General features: G+C 38.5%; 1 protein-coding gene across 5 annotated transcripts in view; it reads right to left on the bottom strand.

Annotated features, from left to right (window-relative positions):
- The window catches only part of chchd3a (coiled-coil-helix-coiled-coil-helix domain containing 3a), a 116,267-nt gene that overhangs the window by 31,372 nt on the left and 60,521 nt on the right, over positions 1–24,374 (bottom strand). For 3 of the 5 annotated variants that reach the window (XM_049475008.1, XM_049475010.1, XM_049475012.1), the window contains 2 exons: positions 14,939–14,953; positions 12,688–12,771 (listed from right to left, as the gene is read on the bottom strand). In XM_049475008.1, the coding sequence (XP_049330965.1) occupies positions 12,688–12,771; positions 14,939–14,953 (99 nt within the window). The remainder of the gene's footprint in view (positions 1–12,687; positions 12,772–14,938; positions 14,954–24,374) is intronic. The other 2 variants (XM_049475009.1, XM_049475011.1) reach the window with 1 other exon arrangement.

Below are 24,374 nucleotides of genomic sequence, written 5' to 3'. Positions count from 1 at the left end.
TTCACTCAATGCCAATCTGTAAGAAAACCACATCCGCAAAAAAAAAATTGAACAAAATGTACAAAACCCTCTGTTGTACTACATTTTCAAGACAACATGACCTGTAAAATATCATCAGGGTTCTTGAGATGAGAACAGGATGTGCATACACTACCAATCAGAAGTTTAGGATTTCAACAAGCTTCACCAAGATTAAATTTTTATCCAAATGATCATTTTCTATTCAGGAAAGCATTAGGAAAGCAGGATCTAAACACGAAATTATTCTTAATAAGCTTCAATTGAGTCAGTTCTCACCAAAAAAAACACCACAAAGGATCCAATGATACTTAATTTGGAGACACTTTGGGCTCATATAGAGACGCTTCCTGTACCATCCAGTGGTCACATGATAATATAACACTCAAATGATTTGAAACAAGATTAAGGGAATCCCAGTCAGTAGTTTCTACAGCCAGTCCAGACAGATATATGTAACTGGCAGCTCTTGTCAGCAGAGCTTCAGCCAGTATTTTCTTATTTGAACTGTGTTTTACGTCACAGTAATCTGTGTTGGTTGTGGCCTCCGAATCTGCCCACAGCCTGCTCATTCGCACAGTCCCATTTCTTCAGCCTGGGTTGCCAGGTATAGAACACGACTGCACACAAACAGTGGTGCACTGACCATTTTTGGGAAATTTTAAGGATTTTAAATGCGCCTTATAATGTGAAAAATACAGTAAGAAGCTTAGGGTTTAAGGCAGGGGTGTCCAAACTTTTTTTGTTGGGGGCCAGAAGGAGAAATATATTTGAAGAAACGGGCCACAGACTCTGTAATAAAACAAATAATGAAATATACCACTTTAAATAATACTTTTTTCCTGATTATTTCATTTACACAGCATTTTACTTGACTACCTTTATCTTTGACAGTGTTGTGTAAACTAAGATTTTTCAAATTGTCTCTTAATATAAAACTCCTCAATTACGGCTACTTTTAGACTCTTTGGCCCATTTTTCTGCGCTAGAAATGCGCACCCTCTCCGCTTCTAGACTCTTTGGCCCGTTTTTCTGCGCTAGAAATGTGCACCCTCTCAGCTTTTAGACTCTTTGGCACGATTTTCTGCGCTAAAAATGCACACACTCTCCGCTTTTAGACTCTTTTGCCCCGTTTTTCTGCGCTAGAAATACCCACCCTCTCCAACTCTTTGGCCCATTTCTGACACCTAGCGTTCAAACTTTGAATCTCACATTATAAAAACCTGCTAAACAGCGGGCCAACTTTCATTCTATTTCTAAAATACCTTGCGGGCCGCTCCAAAAAAGGAAACGGGCCGCAAATGGCCCACGAGCCGTAGTTTGGACACCCCTGGTTTAAGGGCTTTGGTTCAAGTCACTAGGCCATTCCTACACACACACAACATTCCCTCATCGCCTCATTTTACTGGAAATTAATAGTGAAATTAATTCAAACATCCGTCATAATGTCTCTTATTTGAAGGCAACAAAGACACACAGCTGTACGTGCATCGCGGTCCAACTTCGAGATTCGGTTTCCAAGAGTCAGGATTCCAAATTAAGTTACTGCAACTTTGTCGTCCATTGTTGCCAGGATACGGACCACTCCGTCTGCAGAGCAGCCACGGTCTTTGTGGCTTCGAGAGCGCGGGTTGCCATTGTTGCGCTCCTTCGTCCAATTTATGTCCGCGGCACAGCTGCTGGAGGCTTGCAGGTGCTGCGGGCTCTTGGACAGCTGCTGGAGGGGCTTTTGAAGAGCTGAGTGAGGGTACTTGATAGTTCAGCAGGCAACGGGACTAGAAGCCTTTTTGTATGACCATCAGCCAGACTGACGCGGTGAAAAGGTATTCAAAGGGCATTGATCGGTCTGAGGCAGAATTAATGAGCTCCTCATTGCCAGTTCCTCCTGGCATGAAAAGAGTGGGCATCTACGCTTTCGCCTCTTCTTTCGCTTCTTCTTTTACTACAGGACACAACCCATTCTCATCAATACTCTCACGCAGGGCAGGAGAGAAGCAATTGTGAAAAAGAGAAGGATGGAGTGGAGCTGGGAGTTGGGGATTGGCACAGAAAACGAATAATAACAAATTATACACAAAGAGGAGAAGGAGTGGATGTGTATGAACCCCCTTATGTGACATCTAATATAAAAACAAATAATAAGTCAATGCATGGCCATGACTTAATAAGGCATGGGAACGAGATAATTAAAAAATTAAAAGACCATTTAGGATTATATTTTCAGCAGTATATTATAGATATTATAGAAGCATGGTGAGTTTAAGCACTGGCAGCTCTAGTCAGCAGCTTCAGCCAGTATTTTCTTATTTGAACTGTGTGAGACGTCACAAAAAAAAAAAAAAAAAAAAAAATTGTATGTCAAAACCTGTTGCCTCCAAATCAGCCCATGCACCACCATTCCCCCTGTCCCATTTCCACACTCAGGGTTGTCAAGTATAGAACAGCATAACAGCATTCAAACACGGATAAGCTGGCTGCTTTTTGCTGAACTGGTAATCACTGAGCTTCAGTTTGGTTGAGGAGGACATGCAACTAAATATGAGATTTGATTTTGATTTTGGTGAGTTTTACAGCAGGTATCGCGTGGAAATCTGATATATAAATATATATAGATATTGTTTCAGAGGCAATTTGGGCAGCAGGGCCAATTCAGAGGCTTGGGGTGCCAGGTTGCTGTCTCGGATCTGTGATGGCCTGTCAGACAGAGCCTTCTGATAAACGAGCAGACTGAATTGAAAGAGACATGTAATATATATCAGCCTTTTATTTTCTCCTCTCTCGCTCTCTCGTCCTCTCCCCCTGCTCCCTTTCTCCTTCCATACTCTTCCTTCCATTCTCTAGTTCTCCCTGTTTTTTTTTATTTCTCTCCACCACTTTATGAAGCAAAAGCCCAGAGCTAATGGAACAATGTAGGAGAACCGAGGCACCATGTGGCCTCAGTTGCTCGATCCTGCCGCTTCGCGCTTTATAACATTAGGAAAATTAGACAGTTTCTGACGCAACAGGCCACCCAACTCCTGGTACAAGCAGTCGTCATCTCACGCCTTGACTACTGCAATGCCCTGCTAACTGGCCTCCCGGCCTGCGTAGTAAAACCACTCCAAATGATCCAGAATGCAGCAGCACGTCTGGTCTTCAACCAACCAAAACGGGCACATGTCACCCCGCTGCTCATTGAGCTCCACTGGCTACCAGTTGATGCTCGCATCAAATTCAAAACTCTTACAATCGCCTACAAGGTGATGACAGAACAGGCTCCTTCCTACCTGCATTTACTCCTGAAGGCTTACGCTACCTCCCGGCCGCTGCGCTCCTCCAGTGAACGTCGCCTCGCTTTGCCAAACACTCACACAAAGCAATGCAGACTGTTCTCATACAGAGTTCCCCAATGGTGGAACAAACTACCTTCCACTACCAGATCAGGAGAATCTCTCACTATCTTTAATAAACTCCTGAAGACAGAGCTCTTCAAAGAACACTTACTCTCCTAACACCTCTAACTAACTACCTTCTACAACCAGATCAGGAGAATCTCTCACTATCTTTAATAAACTCCTGAAGACTGAGCTCTTCAAAGAACACTTACTCTCCTAACACCTCTAACTAACTACCTTCTACAACCAGATCAGGAGAATCTCTCACTATCTTTAATAAACTCCTGAAGACAGAGCTCTTCAAAGAACACTTACTCTCCTAACACCTCTAACTAACTACCTTCTACAACCAGATCAGGAGAATCTCTCACTATCTTTAATAAACTCCTGAAGACTGAGCTCTTCAAAGAGCACTTACTCTCCTAACACCTCTAACACACTAACTACTTCTAACCCCATTTCCTTCTTCCCCTCCTTCACTTCTCTATCCCTTTATTTCCCTTCGACCTCCTTTAAGCCCTATCTAAAAATGGGTTATCTTAATTCCTATTACTTTTGCACTTCAATATTGTAAGTCGCTTTGGACAAAAGCGTCTGCCAAATGAAATGTAATGTAATGTAATGTAAAGGAGAAAGAGGTGAGAAAGCTTAAAGAAAGAGAGAGAGGCTGAAGAAGAAAAAGAAGGAGAAGAGAGAGTGGCAAACAAGACGAAAAAAAGAGAGAAGACGAAATAATAACCACAGCTCCTGCTGATTCCAGGGCGATGCAGAAGAGCGCTGCCGACTTACTTAAATCTGATGCAGATAAAAAAAATAAATAAAAGAAGAGTTAAATAAATAAAAAGAACAAGGTAGTTCTACCGCCAGCTACACAGTTCCTCTACAGAAACAAGATAAGGCTCTTTTGTCCAATATCTCATACGTTTCTCTCCGTAGTCACTTATCTAATTCCTCGTCTCCTGCCGAGAGAAACTTAAGAACCCCCTCTAAGCCCTTATTGTGTGAGAGTGTTGAGTTTTCCAATGAACTGTTCAATGCGTTTTCCAACACATTCATTTCTACCTCTAGGAAAAGAGGAAGAAAAGGCTTACACTACACGACTTTTTGCGTCGTCAGTCGTTGTGTTTTTAACACTACGCGACTGATCAGCGACACGGTTCCACCCTTTTTATTACCCTTTTTTTTACTGTGGGAAATCAGTGATTTAACTGGCTGCTCACCAAAAAACACTTTTATCACGAGAACACAGAAGAACTAAACACATGAGAACTATCGATGCCATGCCAGAGAATCTCTACAGAGGAGAATACGCACTTAAAGTGAGTCTAAAATGAATGGGTTCATATGAAGAAACTGAGCAAAATCAGAGTGTATAGATGTCTGATCATATGTTTTACGTTTTATACTGAAATATGTACTTATGTCTTATACACAGAACTATAAAAAACGTTTCAGTACAGGAGACGTAATTGTTTATATTTTTAAACTCCAGTTATAAGTCTTTTTAACCATGCTCTACCTCTATGTCCAGGATCAGCTCACAGTAGCAGTAATGCTAGTTTCTTTACATGCAGTGTAAAACCTGTTTTCTGTAGATAAACTGAAATATACAGGCAGTAAAATACATTATTCTATTTTCTAAAATTAAAGAAATACTCAGAATAAGTAGCTCATTATTATTTTTTGTTTTAAGTTTTAGATTTTAGCTCCATTCACCCTCTATTTATAATTTGCACTCACTCATAGGCTCTCTCTAGAGTCTAACACGGGAGACAGAAAGTGGTCAGACGCTCCATAAACAGCTATGATGTGTTTTTAGGGTTTATACACGTTTTAATCAATATATGATTAAAATATCCATGATTTTTTTACTTTATCACGCCTTCATGCCCACACGATTTTTAAAACATTTTTGAAGATGTGCCAAAAATCTAAAATTAAAACTACAAAATTGATTATAGTGGGTCTAAAATGAATCAGATAAAATGTTGACACACAATCTTTAAAAATAAAAAGTGTGCCAGATCCTGAGAGCTCCATTGTTTATGCTTAAATTAGTGAATTATCTCCGAACTGACTTTTTTGTTAGCTCAAAATAGATTTTCTTCACTGATAAGCAAAAACACAAAGATTTGTAGACCAAATTTCCATGAATTTTTCTAAACTTTTCCTGAATCCAGGCTTGGAAATTGCCATTTTCAAATTCCATTACTTTTTCCAGGTTTTTTATGACCATATGAACCCTGTGTATTGGACCCCTGGTTCTCTGTTTCTGTGATCCCATTGGCTGTAGGTAGAGTAGCTACTGCTTCTGACTCCCAGTCGCCGACTGAGTCCGATGTTAAACATGTTGAATATTTGCCAGGAGTCTGCGATTGTTTGGAGATCAGTCAGTGACGGCTCGGCGAGTGTAGTTCAGTATTATCCCCGATTTCTCTCCAAGATGATTTTTTGGAAGGGCAATCAACGAAAAAATGTTAGCGACTGAAAAACTGGGCTAAAATCGTGTAGTGTGAACCTGGTGGTATAGTCACTCATCACCAAACTTGAGCTTGCCCTGCCATTTGTTTAATGCATTGTGAAGAAGGAGGCCTGATATATCCAGCACATTTATCTTATAAATCCAGATCCATAAATCTATGGGGGCTAAAATGCACTGGTGTCCAGCTGACCGAGCTCCCTCTGTCTCTATTTGAGCACGAGGGGCTGAGCTGTTGACACAGTGCTGCGAGTATTGAACAAGGATCTATAGGTGATTGATGAGGCAGGAGGAGATCAATAACGCTTCTGTCAGTGGAGGGAGGGATGGGCTTATGCTGTCCTTGTAAGCTGAGAGGAAAAAAAAAGAGACAGATAGAGACAGAAAAGAAAGAGAGAGCGAGACACAAAGAGAAAGGGTTGGAGAGGCGGATAGAGAAAGAAGAAAAGAAGGAAGAAAACGAGAACACCTTCATTGTGTAGAATGCTGGCTGCAGCATTTTCTATTGAGAGCCTAGATTAGTGAAGTTCACACTGAAACAGGTTAGTGCTGGGTTAAGCTCTCCAACCCCAACTTAACTTCTGAATCCCTTGCCTAGGGATATTTCCTGAGTGAACAGAGCGAAGCACATTATAAATCACTCTGAAACCTGAAAGCGCTCCAATCTCTCCCACACTCAGCTCCTGAAGTAGATCACCTGAGTACTAGCCACATGGTTTATCCTCTTACAACGCGTTTTTCCATTGCCTGTGTTACTCATTTATCATTTTAACCTTGCTTTGTATTAACAACCTTTATTTTTAATGCGCTCTGATATTTACTTGCTGTGTTTTGACCTTTGGACTGCTTATCATAACCCTGGTATGTTATCTCTATGTTGCTGCTGTTTACTGGTGTTGACCTTGCTTTGTCTGACCATCCCTTCGTCTTATACTTTATTTAATAAAGTATATTTTGATATGCATCTACGGATGTCTTAGAATATCTGCTCAATTATGCTCAATCAATAGGAGTGTCTGCTAAATGCATTAAATGTACACTTTAAAGTCATAGATTTATATAATTTTTTTTTATATATGTATGGCCCAGAAAAGCAGATTTTATATTTTCTCATCTTATCAATGACTTTATTACTGCAGTTCTTCTTCAACTGTCAGACTAACTCGAATTCTTCTCTTCACTGTTGAAACTAAGACTCAGTCCTTAATCATGTTAATCTGAGCTAAAGGCTAAAGCTGCTGTTTCCATGTGGGTCAGCCAGATGTGACTCTTCCTTTACCAGTTTTCACCAGTTTCCAATGTTATGTTTTTTGAAACTGGCAGCACTTTTCAGCAAAGCTTCAGCCAGTATTTTCTTATTAGAACTGTGTTTAACGTCACGGTAATCTGTGTTGGTTGTGGCCTCCAAATCTGGGCACTGCCATTCTCCGCAGTCCCATTTCTACAGCCCAGGTTGCCAGGTATAGAACACAACAGCATGCAAAGTGTGTGCAGATAACCAAAGCTGCTAACAATAGCTTGGAAATTTACAACCACTACCACTAGTACAGTAGAGATGGGCATCTTGGACATTGCAATCGTATATATCTCTATAGGCTGTTTCCATGTGGCTCAGCCAGACGTCTTCTTGTAGCAGTTTACAGAGTCTTTTGAAGGTGTAGGAAACAGTTCTCGGTGTCTTTTTCCAGACATCTTATAGACTTTTATATATTTGTTAAATCTAAACATGTGTCATATGGCGATCAAAACAGCTATTACTAACATATGATTTCAATATCTTAATATATTACCCATCCCTACTGATGGTGTCTAGAAAAGTGCCCTTGCTATATAGCTAACCTTTGCTAAAATGACTTCTGAATAATTCAAGTATTCATTAATAATTAACCATATAAGCTTTGTGTTAATGCATAGCATACATCCCTCCTCCTTCATTAGCATCTGGAAAACTAGACTGGAAGACTATATGTTAAAACGAAATAGCACTCAGAAAATGAAATGCAATTTTTTTAAAATATATTTATGGACAGGTTTTTTTCTCCTTAATGAAAAATGTTTTTTTTTAGATGTAATGCTATCTGAGGCATCTGTACCAAAACTAGATTTAGCCAGTAGCTTGAACTGGGTTCTAGATAAGCTACTTCCTGCAGAATCATCATCAAATCCAGTCCTGAAGGATCAGTGCTGTATAGTGTTATGACCAGTGTAATATTACAGTCCTTATTGGCAAACAAGAACAGACTTTAATATATAAATAGGAAAAAATGATCATTTTTGTTTCAAAGGTTCATAATTTGTAGCAATTGGTTCAATAATGCACAAAAAATGAATGAAATAAAAAGAAAAAATAAATAAATAAAAAAATCAGCTTGCTCTGGCTACTGCACTTGCGCAGATCTCCACATTGAGGAGTCCATTACCATCTAGTGCTCCTCTCACAACATAACCAAATTGTTTGGTTCTTTTTTTTTTTTTTAAAGGTGGGACGTTTTCACTTTTTCTCTTCCAATTCAGTTAGTTTTAATTTGTTTTTACATATTCTTTTACTAGTGCTTAGCTCTAGTAGTTAGTGTTTCTTAATTCTAGTATTAGTTTTAGTTTTGAGAATGTGAGAGAATGTGTGTTTGAGTAAGAAAAAGAGAGAGAGAGAGAGATTTATCTAGTGTACGAGCTACTCACAGAGTCAGGCAGGTAAAGGTACTCACACTATTAGCGCTCTTATGCTGCTTCTCAAGTGGACGTCACGAAACTGCTCGAATGGAAATAGAGCTTATAAATAAATGTACAAACTTGAAAACGAAGGGTATTCTATCTGTAATTTCAGTTTGTTTTAGTTACTATTATAAACTCTCAATGCATTTCCTGTTAGTCAGTTTTTTTTTTCTTTTAATTACCGTTTCTATTAGATTCAGTTAACGAAAATGCTTTTTCCTTTTTTCAAAGTTTTCATTAATTCATTCGAGTTCGTTAACAATAATAATAACCTTGTCCCAGCCCTACTTATGGGTTAATGCTGCTGCAGAGTAAAGAACAGGGTTTAACCAATACATTTTCATTATTTTTGTTTTCTCATGACTTTTCTGTGCCTTTAAGACAAATTTTCATGACCTTAGGATTTTTAACAATAAAACCACAAATCAACTAAAACTACAAATCAAAATGTATTATAGTAGTCTTAAAATGATAAGATGTGATCAAATAAAGACACAATTTTTATAACAAAATGTGTGTCAGTTCCTGAGAGCTCCATTGTGTAGGGTCACTGAATTACTGAATTAACTCTGAGCTGATGTATTTGTTAGCTCATATATATATATATATATTTTTTCTCCATCGATAAGCAGAAACGCAAATATCTGTAGAGGAAATTCTGGATATTTCTGGATATGTTTCATTTTCCAAACCTTCTCCAGGTCTGTAAATTGCTATTTTCTAATTCCATGACTTTTCCAGGTTTTTCATGACCGTACGAACCCTGAAAGGATATTTTAAACAAAGGCTGACCTTAAAGAGATGTGCTCAGGAATGAGACAAAGAACCCTGCTTTCAGAGAAAGAGAAATGCTGCTTCAGCACATCCAGCAGCAGGCTACACACACCCGGCATCAGACCCCATTTAAAATAGGTCGAATGAGACCAACACACACGCTCTCCCGGGAGCAGAGCAGGCAGTCATGTAGCGCAGCGTGTGTGTGTCACTTGGAGGACGAATGGTTGGAGGTGAGGGCTGTGAGCCCCTCTCCCCATGTGGCCCAGCAGGGAGAGAGGAACCAGAGGACGGGGATCTGAGCTCCAGCAGCAGGAGGGCGTCAGTTTAAGGACAGAATGAATACATGCCTGCCTGCAGGCCTCACCCTGCCTACTGTACCAAAGGACAGTCCGTCTCATCCTGGATACTGTACAGAAAGGTCGTCAGTGTGTGTGTATGTGTATGTGTGTGTGTGTGTTGCCTTTTACAAGTTTGTTTAGCCCACCCTGGTAAAGAAAATATATACTTAATTATACTTAAAACATATTGAGAAATGTCTAAGTATGCTAAAAATATATTAACATATTTATCTACTTACATAAAATATAGTAGTTCATTTAAAGTACTATCTATCATGTAACTTCTTAGAAAGTAAATTAAATTACTACACTGGTAAAATGTTTTTAAAATATATTTAGGTATTACATTCCCTGGTGAAAAAAAATATATACTTAATTGTACTTTAAACATATTCAATGTTCGAAAGTAAACTTTGATCAATTCGTTTTTTAAAAAGTACAATATAATGTATTTTTTTCAGTACACGTTTAGTTAAATGTAATTCAATATACTTCTAAAATACATATTTTCAAATATACTTTTGTACATTTTTAGCATTTTACGTGTGTTGAAAACATAATACATTGGTAAAATGTTTTCAAAATATATTTAGGTATTTCATTCCCTGGTGAAAAAAATATATACTTAATTGTTCTATAAACATATTGAGAAATGTCTAAGTATGCTGTAAATATACTAAAGTAAATTAAATAAATACTACAAATTTATAACATTTAAAGTAAATGTGTAACATGCTAAGAATTGTCGTACAGTATAATAAAATATATTTTTATACCCAACGAAGTATATACTAGAAGTGTGCTACTCACAAAGGACAGGAACAAGAAGCATGTATATTTGTACTCTAATGTAAATATTGATCACATATATATTTAACATCAATTCTTAGTACATTTACTCTAATATACCTGGTGTATTATCAAAAGTAATACAGTTGTAATACTCATTAATAAATGTATTATAATTTTACTGTAAGCATATTTAAAATATGGGATTACATACATGAAGTAGTTTAAATATGTTTAAATGTTACTTTAGCATATTTAAAATAGTTCTAAGAACACTTTTGTACTATTTTATACTGTAATTAAAGTATAATAAGTACAAGAAAAAAGTTGTTCTATTTTAGCACTCTTTAAATATACTGATTAATAATAAAGTGGCTACAAGAACACTATAGTGCGCTATAGCATAATAATGCATAGTATACTTTAACCTACTTTTTTAGCAAGTACAAACCACACACACAAACCACACACAAACACAAACACACACACACACACACACACACGCACACGCTCACACACGCACGCTCACACGCGCACACACGCACACAGGATCTTTCCGACCCTAAACTAAAGTTACAAAGCAGAGTTTGACCCCCCACCCAACAAGATCCTTCAATAAACACTTAAGGGCACTTAAGTCCTACCATTACACTAAAAGGCAGAGTGTCTCCCCAACGCTTTTACTACCACTTACACCATTCAGCCTTTATAATGGATTATCTATAGAGTGTGGAGCAGCTGCTACACACTCTACAGAGTGTTTATGTGGAAGAGACAGACATGCAGCATGAGACGATGCTGCATGTGTGTATGTATGTGTATGTGTGTATGTGTGTGTGTGTGTGTGTGTGTGTGTGTGTGTGCAGCGTGCAGCATTTTACACCACAATCCAATAGTATCAAAGGTAACATTTACCAGTAGCAAGCATTGATTAAAGAGAGGATACAAAAATAACCACCTGTATTTTCAAAAAATATATTTTTAGAGGCACAAATTGCACATGAATGGGAACAATTATTATTATTTACTACTATTTACTATTATTATTTTTATTAATATTATTATTATTATTTAAGTAAAAGTACAGAAAGGTATTTTACAGGCACACAATTGGGGCTAATTACTTTTATTTATTACTAATTACTATTGTATTTTTTTTATTATTATTACTATTATTATTATTATTATTATTAAAGTAAAAGTACAGAAATGTATGTTTACAGGCACACAATTTGGAATAATTACTTTTAATTATTACTAATTACTAATCTATTATTATTATTATTATTATTATTATTATTATTATTATGTAAAGGTACAGAAAGGTATTTTTAAAGGCACACATTTCACATGACTGGAAATAATTGATATTATCAATTACTATTTACTATTCTATTATTATTATTATTATTATTATTTTTATTATTATTTAAGTAAAAGTAAAAATATATATTTCTTAAGGCAAAAGATTCACAATTGGGAATAAGCATTATTTGTTATTATTTTTTATTATTATATTATCATTTAAATAAAGTTGCAGGAATGCATTTTTTAAAGTCACAATTTTTACATAATTGGAAACAATAATTATTATTATTATTATTATTATTATTAATCTTTATTACTATTACTATTTTATTATTTAAGCAAATGTTCAGCAATGTATTGCATTGTATTACTATATCATTCAACTACGCCATTGAACTGAATGGAAATGTTCATTTTATGCATTACTTAGCAAGTTATATATTTTATATTTAGTTATTCTGTAGTCTGGAAGGCATGAATATTTTTTTTCCTCATTTATCTAGGTCAATTGTCCCACCCATTCAGCTGCATTTTTTAATTTAGCTATATATTCACTATAACACTGGTGATACCACAACATAAGGAGGGTAAAGGCTAGCACATGCCTCCTCCAAAACATGTGAAGTCAGACTCCGCCTCTTTTTTTTAAATGATGCTGATGCTGTAACATTGCCGAGTAGCATCACAGCACTAACGCTCAAAGAAAAGCGCAGCGACTCGGTTCTGATACATCAGCTCACAGACGCACACAGCCTTGTGCTGAGTGATGAGGGGAAAGATCGTCCACTATCCAAAAAAAAAAGCAAGGCTAATTGTGCTCTCTCAGGGCTCTGGCAGCTGATGGTAAGCTGCATGACCAGGATACTGTGAGTGTTTGTGCTGTGGGTCGTACCCTCTGCTCCAGCTTGGCTACTTGCTCTCTGTAGAAGGCATCCTGCTTCCTCAGCTCCTGGTCTCTCGCCTCCAGCTGCTTAGCCTGCAAAGAAAAGAGAGAAAGATTAAGCAAGAAATGAGCAGAACAATGGAAAAAACAATGGAAAAAAATGTTTCAGAGCTGTTGTTTCTTTATAAAGCAAAGCTAAAGAGGAGAAAAGGCTGACATAAAAGAGCAGCAGCAACAAACTGCAGGATGCTCTGCTGTCATAATGAAATACATATGGATAAAGATGCCCTCGGTCTCCTCCAAGGGCATCAGTTCATGACAGGCCTCTATCAGTGTGTCATCAGAACTTTGCGAGAGTGTGTGCGTGCACGGGCGCTCATGCCTTGTGTACACACACCATTGAAAAGGCTGAAGGAAGAAGGATAACATCAGCAGGGGGACAATGGCAAATCTTCCCAGGCCTTATTTACGGCTCTCTGCTATCTCTCCTCTCTCTCCTATTGCCCCCTCCTATCTCTCCCTTCTTTCTCTCCGTCTCCCTCTCCTGACCTTCAGCGCATGACTTTTATTCCTGAAAGCTGCGCCCGGTGCAGGCTTACACCTTAAAGCAACTAAATCACAGGAAAATGTGTCTCAAACATGGAGAAAATCTAAGATCTTAAAAAAAAAAAAAAAAAAAAAAAAAAGGTGTATGAGCTTCTCCTTTACGATTGAACAATTACACTGCCTGGCCAAAAAAAAAAAAAGGTCTTCACCTGGATTTAAGTAAGTAAATGATGTGGGGTTGGTTGGTTGATGTTGCAGTTGGTCTGCAGGTTTAGGTTCAGCAACAGTATGTGCTGAAAGAAAGAGCTCAGATGACTACTAGGGGTGCAGGAAAAAATCGATTCGAGCTCAAATCACATTTCTAACTTTAAACGATTTAAAATAGATTTTTTTGCGGGTGCAGCTTCTGTCTCGCGGAGCTTTTTTAATTGTCCTGCGGAGCTCAGCTACTGTACCGCAGGGCTTTGTAACTGTCACACGGAGCCTTTTAACTGTACTGCGGAGCTCATACTGCCTTGCGGAGCTCACCTGCTGTTCTGCGGAGCTCTTTACCTGTTTACCTGCTATTTGAGCTCCGCAGTACAGTTAAAAAGCTCCGCGCGACAGTACATGAGCTGTCACAATTCTTGTTGCTATCTTACACCCAGTCAACACTTAGCATCAGAGTTTAGAAACCTATCTGTAGTGTTTCTATTTTGACAGCAAGAAATACAGGTGCGCCACTGACTGATTAAAACCCTGACAACAGTCAGCTGCCCAATCCCTAATCTTATCCATGCTATCTTAGCTATGTACATCCTCGCTCATTACATACACATAAATAAACACACTTCAGCAGACAATTTCAGCTTATACATCAAAAATAAAACATTGCTTTTCCCTTAAATGAGCTGCTGGTGTCTGGATCTTTACAGCGTGAACGCACAGGTCAGTATCTGTTAAAGTGCAATGCTGTTAAGATACAAACGTGCCAAAGTCAGAGCTCATCTGGCTCTTAAAGGGAATGACAACTGGAATGCTGATTGGGTTATTTCCTCTTACACCCAAAATTAAACATCCATGATTAAATAAGAGAATTGGTACACGCCTTTTGCACGTTTTCCATGCCCTCACTATCCCAAAGATACAGATACAGCCTAGGTCAAGCTGTGCGATGAGTAATTCACCGGTGCGCAATTGATCACTAAAATAGGGCCCTAAATATTTAATAGCAAAAAAATTACTCACTTGAATTAAGCCTGAAATAATGTATGATTGGAATAACACTACTGGGTTAAATTTATGACTTTTAATACCTATTATTACTTAATATTTATGAGGTGTAATAAAGTACGAATGGTTACCACCCAGCATTACAAAATAAAGAGCTTTTAGCTTTTGATGCTACCAACAGGCTTACAATGCTAGTGATGGGAACACAGAATTCACTTTTTTACACGATTATCAAACTCAAAGTAACGCCACACTATCAGCGCTCTGATATTTAAAACAAGGCACTGAAAACTTGTGAACTGGTTTTATTAGTTTATTAAAAACACTGTTTATACACACACTACTTTTACTATTATTCACCAACTCACCACAACAGTGTGCTTGTGACATGCAGGACAAATATAAAGGAGAGAGAGTGAATGTAATGGGTGGGAGAACAGGAAAAAAGGAGAAAGAAAGTCACGAAAGAGTGTAAAAGGCTTTTTGTTGTTCTGGGCCTTACCTTACGCTCCATCCCCTGCAGCAAGGGAGGCAGAGAATGAGTGTGATGGAGAAATGGAGAGAAAGAGAGAGAGAGAGAGAGAGAGAGAGAGAGAGAGAGAAAGTGAGTGAGTGAGTGAGTGAGAAAATATAAAAAAGACAAACTTGACAAAGAAATACTTTAAATTACATTTTCAGGCTTTAGCGCTAAAGGGTCGCAGAGAGAATCCACTGTTTGCTCTCGCACACACACACACACACACACACACACACACTGCAGGAAAAAGCAGCAGTCTATTAGACAAGGCCAAGTGAATGCCGCAGCCTTGCTGTTCCATAATCGCACGCATTTATGGAGGTGGAGGAAAAAAGGAAAGAAAAATGTGCTAATAAAAGAAAAATCTAATCTAAATCCAATCCCAGCTGAGTGATAGGCATCAGGGTAGAGATACCGGCCTCATAGAGAGATGCGCACAGCGCCAAGTGATGAGAGTCACACACACACACACACACACACACACACACGAAGCAATGCATGCACAATGAGCAGCATGACTTCACTTTTATAAAGACACATACATTGATGAACCAAAACATTAACACCACCTCCTTGTTTCTACACTCATTGCCCATTTCATTAGTTCCACTAAGCAATGAGCGCATTGACAGGACCCCCACAGGACAGACCAATTATTATTATGTGAGTGGCGGGTCATTCTGGATCAGACGCAGCATCAGTGCTGCTGGAGTTCTTAAACGCTGTATCTTCTCAATGCCCACTGTATTATTAGACACTCCTATCCAGAACTACAGCAAAAAGACAAAAATCTTTAGATGGTGAAAATCATCTGATCCATGAATCCAAATCCAGAGTTTGAGAAGATTAGTTAATGAAGTAATATAATAAAGTTGGTATGTTGTCTTTATTTCTATATATGTATGTATATAAACAGCTCTGGGAAAAAAAGAGACAACTTTGATTTTGCCATTATGTTTGAGTAAAATGAACATTGTTCTTTCATTCTATAAACTACGGACAACATTTATCCCAAATTCCAAATAAAAATATTCTCATTTAGAGCATTTATTTACAGAAAATGAGAAATGACTGAAATAACAAAAAAGAGTTCAGAAATCAATGTTTGGTGGAATAACCCTGGTTTTTAACCACAGTTTTTTTATGCATCTTGGCATCATGTTCTCCTCCACCAGTCTTACACACTGCTTTTGGATAACTATATGCTGCTTTACTCCTGGTGCAGAAATTCAAGCAGTTCAGTTTGGTGGTTTGATGGCTTGTGATCATCCACCTTCCTCTTGATTATATTCCAGAGGTTTTCAATTTGTAAAAAATCAAAGAAACTCATCATTATTAAGTGCTCTCTTATTTTGAAGATGGATGATCACAAGCTGATCATCAAACCAAACTGAACTGCTTGAATTTTTGCACCAGGAGTAAAGCAGCAAAAAGTTATCCAAAAGCAGTGTGTAAGACTGGTGGAGGAGAACATGATGCCAAGATGCATAAAAACTGTGATTTTTATATATATATATATATATATATATAGTTCAGATAATTGTATGAAAATATAAAGGTTACTCCAGCAAAGTGCTAGAAAATTCTACTTAAGTAAGGTAACAAAGTATTTAGTCTTTTCTAACTTGACACCTCTGAATAACTGTAAGTAAAAAATATAAAATCTACAGTCAAAAGTTATAAAAGAAAATGAGAGAGTAAATAAAGAACACAGCAAAAAGCCTGGATGGCTCCTTCAAGCAAGTCCAGTCCTCTGACAGATCAAGATTGACCTCCGCTCTTAACCATCACACACACACACACAACACACACACACACAGAAAAACACAAACGCTCATCCCCGGTCTGGGAGCCCATTACAGGCCTCCGCGTGGGAGTGGAGCAGTTTTAGTAATCAGTCAATGCAAGGCTTCAGCTGTGAGGCGAGTATGAAAAGAAAAGCTGCCGCTATGATTGACCTTCATCTTGACTCTACAACACACACCCGTACTCACGGAGCAGCTGCACTCACAGTCCAAAAGATAAACACTGTGCGACGCCGAGAGCGGAACCAATGCAACAATTAAAAACAGGGAGGCGCCGACATCAATGTGCGACCGGGGATTTTCTCCTCGCGCTCTTTTTCCAGCCAGCTACCACAATGGATCAGAGGGGGCATATGGCAGCGCCGCCGTCGCTCGGTCACACGAGGTGTCAGGATTACTTCCATCTGATTAAACCCATTCAACCCCACCTAGATCATCTAATCACATTACAACCCCAACAAAAGAGCGCCATTCACACCGCCGACCACACGCCATTGTGCCCCTAATGAAGAACAGGGACGGGGATTAATCAAAAGAAAGTCAACTACAAATGCATACAACAAGAGAGGTGGAGGGTGTGGATGGATAGACGGATGGATGGATGGATGAAAGATGACAACAATGGAGGAAATTCGTCATAAAAAGCTGCCACACTTTGACAGGATACGTCAAGTCCATTATATGTCCAATAATATACTTCAAAAAAAGATGTTAGAGAAGATCTTATAAAAATGTACTCGATTTAATATCTGTACTAGAGGTGATGAGCAGAAAAGTCCATTACAACACTAAAATGACAGTCGCATATTAATCCTGAAGATTCTGCTAAAAACTGATCTATTTGAAGCATTTATTTATTTTTATAGTTGATTATTATGGCCCAGATACTATGACTAAAAACATATTAGCTGTTAAATTGCAATTTTTTAGAAGATCTAAAGTTTAAGACCATATTCCAACAGAGGGAAAAGAAATTCTCATCAAATTTGATGTATTTAGGCTGTTCACACTGTCTTCTTTGTTTACTTTATTTCAGTAATTCAGTTCAAAATGTGAAACTCATATTTTATTGATGTATTACACACACAGGGTGATCTATTTTAAGCGTTTATTTCTTTTATAGTTAATGATTGTGGCTTACAGCCATACTTAGAATATTATATAAGATCGATTGAAATTTTTGGCAGTATGCCCAGTGTGACAAATCCTGCTGGAAAATGAAATCTGCATCTCCATAAAAGTGGTCAGCAAAGGGAAACATAAAGTGCTCTAAGTTTTTCCGGGAAAACTTGATGCGCCCATGTGTTTCCTTTAACATCTACACTTGCTGCATTCTCCAAACCAGATGTATTTTATGTCTAAGCTTTTGTTGAACAAACAGGTTATTCTGCTTACTGTATTTTTCACACTATAAGGTTCACCTAAAATCCTTTCATTTACCCCAAAATCAACAGTGCTCCAAAATCAAGACTGGTAACCACGGTAGCTCTTTTGACGTTCAGAGGTGAGTATTATCAGCCTATAGCCTGCTGCTAACCCTGGCTAGCACTGCTGTGTAGAATAACATCCAGCGCTTGTTTTACGAGTTACAGTTTTGTTTACTTAACTTAACTCCAGCAGCAAGATCTGCTGAACTAGAAGGAAAACATGGTAACACCCCTTTTGTTCCTTACTGGTGTTGCTTAAAATGGGTCTTTTAATCCAATGAGATGAGACTTGTGTATAAAGAAAATAGACCAGAAAATAGATGTTCATTGCTTTACAGTGAAAAACACACTGTATTTCAAAGTAGAGTAACAGCACATTATATAAAGTGCTTAGTTTTTACACTACTCTTGTAGTTCCATTGCATAATTACAGAAAATTGAGACACGAAACATTCATTTACATTTGGCAATGCTCCATACTTGCAACATTTTCTTCATTAGACTGTTTAAAAAACTGTTTATTTCGCTTATTTTGAAAGTGAAATATGCTCAAAATAAATACTGTTTTGATGATGAAAGGTTTAAGCACACCAACTGTTTTAGAAAACTTTTTTATTTTTTTTTTTTTTAGAAATGCCACAGATGGACCACTTCCCTAAACTTTGTGAAAGATAGGAACTTTCATTTAATTATAAGCAGCACAAGCTCTTCCCACACAATCTCTGAGCTCTGGAAGAGAGATGACTCCTGCATCAGAGTTACAGACCCTATGGTCAAATTAAACGGATCGTTTAGGAGGAAGAGTGTCTTGCGGAATATCAATTAGCTGCAGTTGAATAATTAAGAGAGTTTTTAATTAGCTGAGCACTGCAGTTTGAACATGTGGAGGGAGGTGGGAGGTAAGCGGCAGAAACCCACGCTGCGTCAGGGACAGGAGCATCGCCTTCAGTCCCCCTGTTTATCTTAAAGCCTTCACTCCACCATCACTGCCTTTATCTTTTGGTCATCTTGTATTTTGTTACTTGGTTTGGACAATGAAACTGAAACTTCTGGTTTTAGAGCACAATAATTGATTGTGGTGAAGGAGAGTTCTGGTGGAAACAGGAGAGTTGAGGTGCACATTGAATTCTGCCGTGATTTGACCAGTACCCGAACATCCCTTTCAGACAGCTTCCTCTTACAGCATCCACAGTTAATCCTGTTGGATGTGGTTGGTCCTTTTTGGTGGTATGCTGACATTACCCTGGATACCGTGGCTCTTGATACATCACAAAGACTTGCTGTCTTGGTCACAGATTCTCCAGCAAGATGTGCACCAACAATTTGTCCTCTTTTGAACTCTGGTATGTCACCCATAATGTTGTGTGCATTGCAATATTTAGAGCAGAACTGTGCTCTTACCCTGCTAATTGAACCTTTACACTCTGCTCTTACTGGTGCAATGTGCAATTAATGAAGATTGAACACCAGGCTGCTCCAATTTAGCCATGAAACCTCCCACACTAAAATGACAGGTGTTTCAGTTTCATTGTCCAACCCTTGTGTATAGAGTACACCAGTGCTTGGTGATTTGACCAAAAATGCATATGACAGTATTTTTACAGTATATAATAGTATTTTTATACTATAAAACAGACCTTAAAAGGAGATTCGCCAACAATTTACCACATTGGACAAAATTAAAGGCAAAAGGTTTGTGAGCAACCATCTTAAAAACCAAAACCAACCACACAGGATACCATAACCACTTAGCAGCATCAACAAAGGAAACACTTTGGAGGTCCCAAGCAAAATAGACCCCTCCACAGACCATTATCAGTCTTGGTAAAAAAAAAATATAATAATAACGTTATAATAAAAAACTTCAGATCAAATGTAGTTCAAACAGCAAAGCAACAGTGTAAAACTTGGACCAAGATTGAGTCAAAATACTCTGAGTCTTGTCTCTTTCGCAATGCACAGAACTCAGACGTTCTGACAGAGCACAGCTAAAAAATATATAACCATATAAAACTTGGTTATGTTAATTAAGCTTATGGTGAGTTATGACATGTAAGGTAAATCAAATATTGTTTCCATGATTTTAAAGTAAAACTAATGTCAATAAGTCCGTATCTTTATCAGCTGGTGTGCATTGATACTGCTGAACATGTTCCAGTCTGGTTATATTCTACTTTTAGCAACTAGTTGGAGGGCCCACTTGAGGGGGATTCTGATAAAAGTGTTGATTGACTTTCACAGAATTTAAAAGGCCTCTCCCCCAGTTTGTTGTTGCATTCAATTCATAACCAGTCATTGTCTGGGGGCCCCAGGCCAGCTCGGGGCCCCAGGCAATTGCTTGGTTTGCCTGTTATGTTGCAACAGGCCTAAACACCACTGAAACCAACGTTAGCAAAAAATACACTGAAGGAATGACTATAATTGTTCCACCAGTCTTGAATACCAAAGAATTATTTATTGAACAGGCTGTTTTATATTTGTGGGAAACAAAATAAAAATAATTGCAATATTGTGGTATCCTTATACAGATTTATCATAATCTAAAATGCCTTAAATGTACAGAGATAAACAAACACTGCTAAGAAACTAGCAGCCAGTGATAAATAGAGCTCGGTGCTTTTTCTGCTGGAACAGAAGCTTAATCAGCCTAAAGGTTCATGATGAAATAATGTGCAAACTCTCCGCAAACAGACTAATGTTTTCTTAAGCAGAGACAGCACGTAAATGTTGACAATCTACAAATTAACACCACTATACCCTTCAAATGAGCAAGAAATCAACTGCAAGTGTGCGATGCTTCACTGTGTATTACACTGCTTACATAAACTAAACGCGATTAAAGCTAAATTAAAACATCTTAATTGTGTTTCTATAACGAATTTCAAGGTCAAATCCTACTGTGGGGGGGTCAAAAATCCATCATAGCAAGAGAGCTAAACATAACAATGCCAAAAAGAGGAATGAACAGCGTGTCTGTTAAGGAGAAACAGGGCAAAAGTCAGAGGTCAGGTCAAAGTCACTCTCTGCACTCATCAAAAGCAGAGAAGAAGGAGATGAATAAATGAATGAGTGAATGACTGAATGTGTTGTACAGTCATATGAAAAAGTTTGGGCACCCCTGCACAAGGAGAAAGAAGCCATTTCTACAAGCACGCCACAAACAGAGTCGCCTGAGGTGTGCTTTTGCTTTTGCATACCTCAGGCGACTCTGTTTGTGGCGTGCTTGCAGAATGGCTTCTTTCGCATCACTCTCCCATACAGCTTCTCCTTGTGTAAAGTGCGCTGTATTGTTGAGCGATGCACAGTGACACCATCTGCAGCAACATGATGCTGCAGCTCTTTGGAGGTGGTCTGTGGATTGTCCTTGACTGTTCTCACCATTCTTCTTCTCTGCCTTTCTGATATTTTTCTTGGCCTGCCACTTCTGGGCTTAACAAGAACTGTCCCTGTGCTCTTCCATTTCCTTACTATGTTCCTCACAGTGGAAACTGACAGGTTAAATCTCTGAGACAACTTTTTGTATCCTTCCCCTGAACAACTATGTAGAACAATCTTTGTTTTTAGATCATTTGAGAGTTGTTTTGATGAGCCCATGATGCCACTCTTCAGAGGAGATTCAAATAGGAGAACAGTGTGAATTTTTCCCTTGCTAAAACAGTAAAAAAGTAGTACCTGATGTGATAATTAGTGGTGGGTGATATTGGCACCATATTATCGTATAATATCGTTCACAATATTCAAAAACAACGGCGATAATATTGTGTACGAAACAATATGGCACCCTAATTAATTTAGAACTCTCTGTCTCTTTTATTCTCAATATAAAGTTAAATACAAAATCAGATGAGACTTAACTATTTTTTTTTACATTTTTATGTATTTTTTTTTTTTTTCAAGCTGTCTGTGACCCACCAAGAACGTGTCCGCTACCCTACTTTTGTGTCTCGATTGAGAATCTCTGGTCTAGGGAACCATGAACATGATCTGACTACAAGAAACTCATTTTAATGCAAAGTATAAACAGTTACTGTATAAAGCTTCAGATTCAGGCCTTTTTTTCCCTATTTTAAAAGCATAAAATCAAACTGTGCCATCTTGCAAAGCTTGAATAAAAATGAATATTAATATGTTTATCGTAACACTCCTTCTGAAGTGTGATCAATGCATCATGCACGGAAATCAGAGACGCGGAGAGCACTATTCTCACTCTCACGAGGCATATTTATAAGTGGCAATATACCAGCAAAGCTCAATCCCATTTTCGGCACTTCTAATAGAAATCCCACGTGAACTAGTTTGGGCTCAGCGGAGAGAGACAGTCCTTCACCTCCAGAACTCTCCACTGGCTCAAAGGTGGCTGTGAAGTCAGGACATTACCCAACAGCCTGTGCTGCTGTGACAGGAAGGGTCAGCGTGTAATTGAGAGGGATGCTGCGCAGGGGTGGAAGGTCAGCCTTGTTTGGGGGGACGTGTCATCCACATGAGGAAAAATAATGAACCGTCCTCTGCGAGTGGCTTCATTTTCTGTGAGTACAGATCAAATTAGCAGTGATCCATAAAGCCTGTCCTTTATTATTAAAGGGCCAGACATGGAGCATCTCCAATCAAACCTGCAGCCTTCTGGCCAAGACCCACCAATCCACTGCTGCCCATCGCCCTGACACGAGGATCGATACAGCGCCCTGAAACACACACACACACACACACTCTTCCCTGGTGTTCTGTCCAACTGTCAGTCGCAATCTATGTTCTCCTCAAAAGGACAAAGACGCGGGATGAGCAGTGCTCAAGTATAAAAGCATAATTAAATAGGCTTTCAAAGAGTTTCAAAAGGAGGATGTCTATTTGAATGTACAGTATTTATCCTCTGTTGTCCATATGATTCATATGACGACATGTAGACAAGATCAGCATGGATCAGATATGGAAAACGGAACGGTTAGTCATCTTAATTTTATAAGAATGGCTTGGACCAACCTAATTTCCTGTAAAACGTCAAGAGAACCCAAGAACAATACAGTGAAGAAAAAAAATAAAAGCTGATGGACTACATGGACATGCATGACCTTGAAACACAGATAAATTGACCCACACAAAATACATTATGCACCCTATTTTAGCACTGGACAGCTTGATTTAGGGTGCGTCAGTGTGCCTTTGCTATCGTAAACAACGGTAAAAGTACACCTTGCACAGGTCAAAACACGCAAAAAGCTTGTACTAATGGTCCTAATCAATCATGGCTGTGTTTTTCTGGCGTAACGTTGAATAAACCAAATCAGCGTGTCACTCGTCATTTCCTTTAAGAGCCAGCTCAGGGCTCTGAGTGGTCAAGCAGACTAAGGTGCTAGTTCGAATCCTGTTATTGTAGCTCGCCATCAGCTGCCGGAGCCCTGAAAGAGCACAATTGGTCTTGTTCTCTTTGAATGGGTACAGTAGATGGCGCTATTTCCCCTCATCACTCCTAGGGTGATGTGGATCAGCACAAGGCTGCGTCTGTGAGCTGATGTATCAGAACCGTGTCACTGAGCTTGCGCTTTCCTCCAAGCGTTAGCGCCAAGATGCTACTCGGAAATGCTGCATCAGCAGTAGTTTTAAAAGAGGCGGAGTCTGACTTTACATGTGTCGGAGGAGGCGTGTGCTACTCTTCACCCTCCTTGTGTTGGGGTATCACTAATGACTGTGTTGGTTAATTGTCCTTGTAAATTGGTAAGAAAATGGGAAAAAGAAAAAAAAAAAAGAAAAAAAGAGCCAGGTGAGCTCAGACGTTGCCTGATTGCTATTATAACGGTGCAGCGCTTCTGAACTTCCCAGCAGAGGAAACTGACCTGCTCGTTCCCACTGTAAAGGTTTGCAAACAGGTCATTTACGGGAACAGCAATGTTTTATTTTTTTTGTATTCTTTTTAACTGTTAATTTAAAGGTTGTGTTTGTGCTGCTGCGTGTCTGTGTTGCCAACATAGCAATGAACGTCTAACTTTCGACGTCTATCTAGGTCTTTTTCGATTAGAGCACAGCACACCTGTGTTTTCTATTGCCAAGATAGCAATATGCCAGAAATTTACCTGAATAGACCTCACTTTCAGACCACTATACCCACCAATATAGATCAATATAGATATACGTGTAGAAGCACTGTTGCTATTCAAAAGTGAAAATGCAAAGGCGTTAAAATAGACAGTTGCCAGG

This window comes from Astyanax mexicanus, chromosome 2 (assembly GCF_023375975.1).
Source record: "Astyanax mexicanus isolate ESR-SI-001 chromosome 2, AstMex3_surface, whole genome shotgun sequence".
NCBI classification, from domain to species: Eukaryota; Metazoa; Chordata; class Actinopteri; order Characiformes; family Acestrorhamphidae; genus Astyanax; species Astyanax mexicanus.
This window is presented reverse-complemented; position numbering and strand designations above follow the sequence as displayed.